Source organism: Poecilia latipinna, unplaced genomic scaffold (genome assembly GCF_001443285.1).
Source record: "Poecilia latipinna isolate Pla-1442-1.1 unplaced genomic scaffold, P_latipinna-1.0 Scaffold439, whole genome shotgun sequence".
NCBI lineage: Eukaryota > Metazoa > Chordata > Actinopteri > Cyprinodontiformes > Poeciliidae > Poecilia > Poecilia latipinna.
Window position 1 is genome coordinate 156,525 of NW_015113055.1, and position 10,730 is coordinate 167,254.

At 37.0% G+C, this 10,730-nt stretch overlaps 1 protein-coding gene across 3 annotated transcripts in view; it reads right to left on the bottom strand.

The window, feature by feature from the left end:
• Positions 1-635: 635 nt before the first annotated feature.
• Positions 636-10,730, bottom strand: part of ttc39a (tetratricopeptide repeat domain 39A) — a 31,814-nt gene continuing 21,719 nt past the window's right edge. For all 3 annotated transcript variants that reach the window (XM_015038356.1, XM_015038357.1, XM_015038358.1), the window contains 15 exons: positions 9,921-9,961; positions 9,619-9,686; positions 9,469-9,533; positions 9,204-9,303; positions 8,861-8,926; positions 7,539-7,647; positions 7,380-7,447; positions 7,241-7,300; positions 6,420-6,581; positions 6,046-6,137; positions 4,879-4,999; positions 4,111-4,222; positions 3,349-3,463; positions 3,076-3,192; positions 636-2,433 (listed from right to left, as the gene is read on the bottom strand). In XM_015038356.1, the coding sequence (XP_014893842.1) occupies positions 2,319-2,433; positions 3,076-3,192; positions 3,349-3,463; positions 4,111-4,222; positions 4,879-4,999; positions 6,046-6,137; positions 6,420-6,581; positions 7,241-7,300; positions 7,380-7,447; positions 7,539-7,647; positions 8,861-8,926; positions 9,204-9,303; positions 9,469-9,533; positions 9,619-9,686; positions 9,921-9,961 (1,411 nt within the window). In that variant the 3' untranslated portion in view covers positions 636-2,318. The remainder of the gene's footprint in view (positions 2,434-3,075; positions 3,193-3,348; positions 3,464-4,110; positions 4,223-4,878; positions 5,000-6,045; positions 6,138-6,419; positions 6,582-7,240; positions 7,301-7,379; positions 7,448-7,538; positions 7,648-8,860; positions 8,927-9,203; positions 9,304-9,468; positions 9,534-9,618; positions 9,687-9,920; positions 9,962-10,730) is intronic.

The following is a 10,730-nucleotide window of genomic DNA, read 5'->3' on the forward strand; positions in this document are numbered from 1 at the left end:
TTTTTTTTTTTTTTTTTACCATCATCAGAATATCTACAAACCTCTTATTACTAATTGTCAACTTTCTGTTTTCCTGGGGTATTACTATGAAACACAGAAGCCATTCGCTGCAAAGCTGGATGGGGAACCAATTTTGGCAGGATTCACAGTGAAAACAGTGATAAAGAGAAATTTTCCAAGCTCACTATGAGAAAACTGCATCCAGGACATAAGAGCGGTATTTTGGGGTCACCAAGCCTTCCAATGTAATATTAAACAACCTCTTACTGGGGAGTCATAGCAAAAAACAAACTTTATCTACCATCACACATGTAAATACGAGGGCTATGTTCAATACCTGTTGGGAAGTTACCTGAAATTCAACAGCAGACATGTTGTTAAAACCTTTTTCCCCAATACTGCATTAACATGCTTAAGTAAAAGGTTGGATTTTGCTAAAATTCAAAGTTGAGATTAAGCTACTGCAGTAAGGATATAAATTAAGCAAGAGTATCAACATATTTGTCTGCTTCTTAGGCAAATAAGAAGCAGACAACAAAGAGGCAAGATGTGCCTCTTTGTTCTCTAATCAATACTACCTCGTACTGTGTGCTTTCAAATATGATTTTAGATGGAAAAAAGAAGACAGTTTAGAATGGAGTGTTCAGTAAGACATTATAATTTCATCATAAATTACAACAAAAACATTTACATGAGTCATTCTGCTCACTGGGTAACCATGTCCAATATAATATACAGTCTGTAAACACCTACAACTTTTAGTTTAGAATTTTATCCATGTACAGCATATGTAAAATCAGAGGGAAAACAAAAATATACTTTCTACTAATTGTGTAAAGTTTAATATTTTACTGAAGCATTCCATAAACTGACTGGATTTACATTTATATGATTACAATTCCTCCACCGTTAAAATGTATTTCGCAACTGACTCCAAGTAATCAAATCATATCCCTATATTCTCTTGTATAGAAATAAATCAAAATTTTTCCAACTCTTCAGACCCCACTGGAGTTCATAAAAGGCTGTTAGACGTGCACAGCCTTTCGTAATAACCCATCCACCAATCAATTACGAGGAGCAACCATATTTGTTGTACACAGACACTCTTCAGCAGGATGTGGTTGTAAGTTTGGTTCCTTTTGTAGGTAGTTCTAGGAAGGAGTTGGCTCAACTCCTTCCTAGAGGGGAGAAGGGAGCCAACAGATAATTCTCGCAATCTGTGAAGGCTGTAGTGGTTTGTGGTGAATAAGAGTTTCCTTCAACATGTAAAAGGGTGCAGCAGGCGGACAAGCAAACAGCCCTGATCACTTTGAAAGGCCGGTTTGTTCAAGCTCAAGTAGCCCTGGAACCAGTCCCACACACCAGGAGGCAACAAAGAGGGAGTCTGCCTTTCTAAAAGACATGTTTATCTGTCCCCTTAAAACAGGACAATCTCTGTAAAAAGGTGCAGCTTGCAGTAGGTAAATCTAAAGAACATCTGCAAGTCTGCTGGCATTTTGACTTTGGCAAGTTGAGTTATTTGGTCTGCGCAAAGAGAAAATAGATGCTTTCAGAACTGGTAGTTTCAGTTTCATGTCTGAAAAAAACAAAAACAATGAATGAGTCAATGAAAATAAATTCTTACTAACCACTATTTGACGTGCTTCTAATAACTGAACCCCTAACCCTGAAATTTCCAATAAAAGGCTCCTTAATTCTGGAAAACACAGCGAACCAATAATTATGCAAACCTATTAAAAAAGAATTTAAAAAATTTGGTCAAGTTGGCTCTGAATTTTTATACATAGCAAAATATATGTCCATGAATAGATTTTGGGAATCTTTTAATAAATAATTACGTCTGACCATAACTCAAATAAAAAACTTTGCAATGTGCAAATGTACACCAGATAATGGTGGGGGGAAAGCTTGTATACCACACAAATTTGACTTTGTTTGCCACTCTTTATGTTTTTAAGTGAGCAGCCATGATGGAAGTCCACAGCATTTTATAAACACATGACCCACTTCCAAACTCGTTTCTATTCAAGTCAGATCAGCAAGTGAAGCTCCATGTGATATTTCTCTAAAAAGAGGATGCAGAAACCAGAGGAAGAAGTCAATGAAGGCCAGTCAGAGATGCAGATGTCCAAGCTAATTTGACACATAACACCAAAAATAAACAACAAGAAAATAAACAATTGCCTCCAGTTTTGATGAACAAATAAAATAAACACTTCAGCCCAAACGGGCTGCAGCTGGTCGGGCTGGATGTTGCACTGAGGGGTTGCAGAAGCAGACAGCTGTCACTGCGCTGGTCTGCCCTCCTCTGCCCGTTATGGACTGGAAGGAACATGGACGCCGTTCTCCCCATTTCCCTTAGCTTTGTGCAAAGCAGCCTGGATACGGAAGTGCGTCCGTGACTCCATGGAGTAGTTTTTGTAATTGTGCCTAAAACAGAGCAGCAGAAAAAAAAAAGACAACTTAAAATATGTCAAGTGATACTGTGTAAATTATAGGCACATAATGGATAAAAATATTTTCTGTTTAAATGTAATTTAAGTTATTTATCTCTACATGTAGATGAGTTTGTACAGCTAAGCACAAGATTGTTACCACTAGCAGATTTAGATTTCAAATTTATTAAAGTCAACCAAAACTTTTATTTGTAATGAGAAGGATTTTGCTCAAAAGCCAGCACGTTTATCTGTTTAAAAATGTTATTGATCTGTTTTTATTTGCATTTTATTGAGAAATGCCTTTTTTAGTAATTAATGAAAAAACCTATACCGTATTATAGAAATCAAACCATTGTTATAGTTGTTGATCAGATTTTCATTGGTATTTTTGAGATTCATCTTTGGTGAGGACCTCCAAGTCTTTGAGGTTGGAAGGCCTCCAATTTTTAGTTTTCTGCACAGAGTCTATTAATGTCAATTTGGAGCGCTTGCTGGGCCGCTCCAACATGTCAGAATTACTTTCAGTCAGAAGAAACATGGTGCTAAAATTGAAAGGTTACTTTGAACCTAAATATGCTACAGGAATGAATTATTTGGGTTCTACTGTAAATATGTAGTGACTTCAAACACTTACTTTGCCGTTTCTAGAAGTTTAATAGCTTCGTCCCTCCTCCCCTGCTCCAGGCACAGCAGACCGTGCTCAAGCAGGGCATTGGGAACCAGGTAGTGGTCATATTTTATCTGAGTCTCACTGCAGACAACAACAAAACACAACAATGCCAGTGTAAGTGTTGTGCTGTGTGCTTCTTGTCTTCTAGAAAGATCCTGTTGGTTAGTTGCACAAAAAAAACATGCTTTTCTCAATTTCTGCTGGCTGCAAAATACTCCATCTGTGTACGAGGCTTACTTGCAGAGGACGAGGGTAAAGTAGTGTTCGGCCTCCTCTCGGTGTCCCAGGTGCTTGAGACAAAGGCCCTTCAACAGGCTCAACAGACACTGATCGTCTATGGTGTATTCAGTCCCTGACAAAGACCAAGCGCCAAAAACACAACATGAGTCATCGTGTCATTTGTTTAACGATCCATGCAGTGCCTTATGAAAGTATTCATTGTCTTAAACTTTTTCACACTTTGTCAACTTACAAGCACAATCCTTCACATGTTTTATTGGGATTTTAGGTGAAAGATGAAATCGAACGATCAAATTGGTGAATAAGTGTAATATGGAAGGAAAATAATCTGTGGTTTTCAAGATTTTTCACAAGCAAAAATCTGAAAATTTACATTTGAATGAGCAAAAACAAAGTTCTCATCTAAATAAGAAACCTGGGAGAGATGAAGCCAAAAAAAAAAAGTCTTGCAGGATAAATTATAATGTATTGATTCACAGGAGTTTATTATAAAGGCATGCTGAACTCTTCAGATTTTTACAAACAATCATGTATCACTTTGGTTCCACTTTGAAATAATTCACTATTTTATGCTACTCTATAGAAATACATTTAAGCTGAATTTAAAGTTGTTACATAAATTACGCAAAGATTGAACTTTAGAAGGTAATGCATCAAATACACTGGATGAATTGTAGCTACGGTTTCACAAAAATGTAAGTTTTACAAATGATCTTAATTTAAATCTATTACTTCATGCCACTCTAGAGTTTTGCATACTTGGGAAGCTTTCAAGTGTTGCCTGGGCTTCATCCAGGGTTTTCAGAATGCCCTCAGTCAGGTCTTTGTGTTTTCCAATGACTGTGTAGCCGTTCCAGATGTACATCATCTCCTGGACATCATCCAAAAAAAAAAGGCAAAAATAATTTACAGGTAGCAATTATCATCATTTCCTATTGTCAGAGCAACGTGTGTTGTCAGCATCTCACCAAAACTCACTATGACGACAAATACTTTAGAAACTAAACGCAACAATGTTTACTGCAGATATCTGAATTTTTGACTGGTTTATTCCAATATTTACTACTACCTTGTGTAGTTATATAAATATACATCTTCACTTAACAGCTATAATGCAACTGAGGAAAAGCTGACTCAGTGGCATTGTTTTGACACACCACAGGGACTTTCAAAGGAGTACACAGTGATTTTTCCAGTACTGACCAGTGCGTATATAACTGGTTTTAATGGGTCTAACATTACAGAGCATCTTTGTTCTCTAAGAAGCAAGATTTAGGTCTCATTAGAGAATAAATGACAGCTTATGAGAGCAAATATTCTGGTTGCAGCTTTGATTCATTTAGTCTATGACTTTCTTGGACAAGAGCAATGTCGTGTGAAATTTTACTGATCGAAAATTATCAAGCAGGATGTCTTTGACAAACATTTAAATTTTATCAACATTGAAACTCCGTGTGTTGATTTATTTATTTTTTGACACGCCACGGGGACTTTCAAAGCAGTACACAGTGATTTTCCAGTACTGACCAGTGGAGCAGCTGGGAGAGGAACTGGATTTTCCCCAAAGTAGCGGCGGGCTTTCCTGATCGCAAACTTCTCGGTTGGCAAAGATTTTCCTGCAATTTTCTGTTTCAGTCCAGGGACCTGCCTGAAACACGATGCAAAAAGAAGATAAATAACAGCAACGTGGAGACCATGTGAAGAAACTGTAGATCAGAACTTCTTAAAATATCCCACATTTATCCTTGTGCCTGTTTTTTTTTCAACAAGCAGTCTGACTTTTGTTGCTTTTCATTTCCATCCTTCACACACTTACAATTCAAAGAAAAAAAAACCTTGTCTGTCTCAAGGAAAATGTGGGGTACTTTTCATTAAATATAGGTACTATTGCCACATTTTTTTATTTTATTTTTTTTTTTACAATTTATTGTCCTTTTATTTTTGTCAGTAGCTACTCTGCCACATCTACTAGGTTCTTTTTGTATTTGAATGCAAAAAAAATGAAAGTAATATGTTCTTATCTGCTTTTATTGCTCACAGTAGTTACCCTGATCACTGAGCAGAACAATTTGCAAATTTGCAGTTTTTTTCCTAACTTGTAGCCTCAATAGTCTCAGCTCAGACATGACATCATTGTTGATCCGAGCCCATTCTAATTATGAGACAAAAAACCAGTTATCTTCTAATTGCTCTAACTGTGGATGTTGAAGAACAAAATAAACATCCTAACAGAAAGAGGAGGTAGAGCATTTTTTGTTTAAAGACGGACAAACTGAAGTGCAAATAAATAATATATTCCTGCAGCTTTGACTATGTTTTACATGTGTAGCAGCCATTTTGGATGCTGAAGAGGCAGGACTTTCCAGGACTTCTCTGGTTGCTCTGTTCCATTGTTCCAACTCCAAACCATTTAGAGAACTGACTACAGTTAAAAGGTGACGCATCTATCTTCAAAGAGCCACGGATGCTAATAAATAAGACAAAACAAACCACATCCCTGCCAAACTAATCAAACCTGTGTTTCAGCTTTAATTTTCTACCTTTAGGTGATTAATTTATGACCCACTTTCTCAGCTTTACACATCAACAACAACAAAAAAGACTTTACTATGGTTCTGTGCATCTCTAAACTATCAGAATAAATTATCTGTTTCCCTTTGCTGTGAGTAATGTGAGCATTATCTGGGTTCATACCTGAAAAGAGTTAGCGCGCTCTCCCCGAAGGTAAGGCAGTCATCGTCAGTCAGCATGCTGAGATAGGCTGCTTTCATAAAAGCATATGTGGCCTGAGGGAAAATAAAACATGCTTACCATCAGACCTTTAGAAATGAGGAAAAATAAACCCACAAAGATCTGGGATATGTCAACAGAATTTAATTTTTTCATGTTTCTCTCCTGAGCTAAGAACAGATTCACAGCATCTGTGCTAAATCTGTAGTGGAAATATTTATAGATGTGCATCAACATGAAAATAATTCACTCATAATTAGAGAATATGATTTAAAAAAAAAAAAAAAAAAAAAGCATTTTTCTTCCAAACAAATACGTCTCAGAGTACGTAGTCAGACCTTGGACCACGAGTTCTCCTTGCTAAGCAGGTCAGCGTAGAAGTAGGCCATCTTCCAGTGCCTCTTGTACGTGAAGCACCACATCAGCTCCCAGTAGCACATGTGGTGAAACTGTTTCCACTGCTGCTGAGCCTCACAGCACTCCTCAAAGAGCTTGATGGCCTGCACACAAACACACCACACTAGTTGTAATTCACTGAGCCTGTGCATTTTGTAAATCATTGAGTCCTGCAAAAATGAATTATTTCCAGCATGTTGCTGGTTCAAACTATTTAGTACCAATTTTATCTATTGTATGAATTAATTTTTAAAAGTTACATGTTTGAATGGATTTTTTCTACATGATAAAATGAAAATAATCAAATAATTCAAAATAAAAAGATAATTATGATAAAATTAGTTAATTTAGTTTTTTGTGTTTGCAGTGTTGAGTGTTGCACAACAGAAAGCTTTAAGTCAACAACAACAGCAACAAAAAGAAGAGCCAATCAGAAATTGTTGCTTTGGTCGCTAGGCAGAGTTTGTCTACCCTGCTACTGTCAGACACAGACTGCAAAAGTTTAAATGTTACAGGTGTGCAGGAAGAAGCCTTGAAGGTTGTCTTTAAATTGTTCTCCATGTTGATTTCATAACTGATCTCTTTTTATTTCTGTACCTGTCTCAAAGCTTACGAGTCACATGGACATAGAAAAATGTCAGAGTATATTTGTGCTGCAAACAAGAGTGGTTGTCTCGTTGAAGCACCATACGTCTCCTGATTAGTAAGCAGGTAATTTAGTGACATTAAGACTATTGCTTTAAGGCTCACCGAAGGTACTTACATCATCCAGGTTGCCTTTAATCTCCTCTATTCGACCAGCAAAGAACAAAAAGATGGATCCCTGCAGAAAAGCAAAATATAATATGCTATGGAACAACACAAGTCATAAAGACAAAAGAATTAAAAGTAGCACTGCAAACCTTGGGGTATTTTTTCAGGTATGGTTGCAAAAGTCTCTCTGCATCTTCAACGTCTCCTTCTCCAGTGCCTGTGAAAAACATTCAAAGCTAATTAAGTATGGTTTGTTTGCAGTTTTTTTGTCTTTGGCAGCTTGTTGTTTGTGTGTATCTTGGCTTTACCCAATATGAAGCTCATGAATGTGTGATAACACAGCAGGAGCATATTACACAGGAACGACCTGAAGGTGCTTTCTGCAGAGCCTTCCTGAAGCTGTTGAAGTCCAAACTCCTGCGCAGAAACACAAACAGATAAAACTAAACGTGAGTTAAGTCTCTGCTAATGGAAGATCAGCTGGAATACAAGCAGTAAAATCAGAGCATGACACTGATTCTGTTTTAATGTGACAGCAGGACGAAGGACGTCTGCCTGGTTTTAAACACGTGAGCCTGATAAACCAGTCTGCTGCACCGCTGCCCTCTGCTGGAGAAGTCAAGTCACAAATCAAGCTCGGGTTGCTTTTTAAATTGGTTACATGAATAAAACTTGAGATATTAGAAGCACACTGATTGGTCATAAAAAGGGAAACTTTTAAAGCGATGATATTGTACTTGCATTACTCATCATGATCACAGATTCAAAATCAATTTTGCAGCTGAGGACTTTCATTTCACGCTTTAACTGTGTCAGGTTCAACACCGTCATATCAGTAGTTATTTAGTGTTTCACCAGTAGACATTATTTACCACTAAATTATTATCGCTATATTAAATTAATTATTTCTATTTTATTACACAATGACCAGAAGGGTGTAAAATAAAGAGAGCAGAAAGATCCTATTCAATTTTAAAGACTTAAAAACAAATATTCGTCACATACAGACCAGTCTCATGAAATGAGCTGCTTGTTTCTTGTCACAAACACTAGAAAAAGTCACAGCTCAGTCTCTGCTTTAAATAAACGTTTATTGACTTTAAATTATTAAAGAATTTAACCTCTTATGTTTATCAGACAGTTTTATGGCACAAGAGTTTTAGATTCCAATGAGTTTAGGAGCAAACATAAAACTTATCTTTTTGGTTTAGCCTTTGGTTGAATTTCAACAATAAGGATTTTTTTTTTTTATCATTTAAAGTTAATTATATCTACTTTAAGCTATATTTTGATTGTATTCTAAGTATTTATTTTGTTTTAATGCTGTAAACGTAGAAGTTAGATTACTTTCAATTACTTTATTCTTCTTTTCATGAATTATGATCTTCCTGTTGCCCCTCATTGGTACTTTACAAAACGATGCGCCTCGGGACTTTTGCTCTCTGGTGTTTCCTGATTGTTGTCAGCAAAAATGACATTTCCTCACATTTCTGTACACTTTAAGTTTAATCTTGGTTATCTAATTTAGTTTGCTTGTTTCTATGCAATGTGGAGCCCTTTGTGTTGCCCTCGGTTAGTATGAAAATGGACTCCTCAATAGGAACCAAGTCGCTGGTTAAGTTTAACTCACCTTATTACCGGAGAATCCTACAAACTCCAGCAGCTTGAGCGTACGCGTGGGCAGCATGGAGATCATCTACAAGAGGCAGAGAAGTACATGAAACACTGAGATCATCACAGGACATTGGTCTGTTGTTAAAGTAAGAATGAGTCACAACTACTCCTGACTTTCCAAACCAGGACTTGAACGTGGTCACGTCAGCCCATAATGATTCTTTATGGGTTTTTTTTGTTTTTTTTTTTGCTTTGCTTCTAAGAATCTGAAAATGTTAAATCTGTGTTTTAAACATCAGATCTCTAAAACATTGCATTCACTTTTGCACACTGATAGTTGTATTTTCCCCCACACGTACTAGATTGAAGGCCCCGACTCCCAGTTTCACGCCTCCCTCAAAATGGCCGTGATTGTCGCCGTGGGTGTATCCAGTCGACTTCAGGACGGTGTGGAGCTCCCTGAGAGGATAAGGTAAATCGGGAAAACGGAACTGATGCTCATTATCGGATGTTGCCAAAAAGTGCGAAATAACACAGCTCAAAACAAAACAAAACAAAACAAAAAGTTCATAAAGAAGCAGGACAATTTAAAAGTCAGTATATGGATATGGTTGAGAGTCTCACTTGTATGTCTGGTAGCTGTTCCTCACTTTAATGCCTCCTTTGATGAAGCTAATCATGTTTTCATCCTGGACAGAAATGGAGCTAGAAGCTTATATACAGACGGATTCAGCTGCACTCTGCAGTGTTTGTGTTTGATAGGCGATGGCTGACCTGAAGGAAGGTGAGTGCTGCCCTCTGCAGGAGGCATTCAGCATAGCAGACCTCGGCATGCAGTTCCTCTGAGGTGAACATGATTACATCTCAAATTACCTTCATCAATACTGCTGACAGTTTGGGTAGCAGCAAAATACACACACACACACACACACACACACACACACACACACACACACACACACAATTCAAACCAACACACTTTTCTCAGTTTAGACCAACACACAAACATTCAAGAGGCAAAAACATGCAAAACGCTGACATCTGACAAACTGAGGTGACATTTTTAACTCTCTGACCTTCTGTGAAGCTTTTTGAGAAGCTTGACTTCCTCCTGTATCTAAAAGGGAAAGCAGACAACGGCAAGTTTTAAAATATTGACTAATCAGTCTGGAATCACAGAATAATACAAAAGTATTCATACTTCTCTTTTACATGTTGAGGCATAAGAACCGCAAGTCAGCGTGTATGTTATTGGGATTTTATGTGACATACAGCAGAGCTTTACCTTGCTGTCAAGTGTAATGACAGGTTAACAAGGTTTTCAGTAGTATTTACAAATCTAAAAATAATTCATGTGCATTTTATAGGTACATGAGTCGACCCAGATTCTCTTTATTTTGTGAGATAAGTTGACACATGAGAAACCAATCTCAACCAATCCATCAGTCTTATCAAAAATTAGCCACTGCCCCTTTTTCTCTGCTCTGAGAGAGGATTGACTGACTGACCTGCCCACCAGGTCATGTCTGCATGTGTGAAGTTAATAATAGTCACCCAACTGCTGCCAACTCAGTGACTTTGTTGCTACATTTAAAGACAATCGGTTTGGGCCGAAATAGAAATCGGCAAGTCAGACATTTTAAAGATCGCGTTAGGCCAGAAAACTGTAATCGGTAGATACAAATATATGCCGCACTTTTCCGATTATTTTAATTATTTGCAAATAAATGTAAAAAAAAAAAAAAAAAAAAAAAAAAAATTAAAAATCTGCGTTTAAGTTTTTTTCAAATGACAAGAAATTGCATGGACACCAAAAAAAAAAATTAAAAATCTGCGTTTAAGTTTTTTTCAAATGACAAGAAATTGCATGGACACCAAAAAAAAAA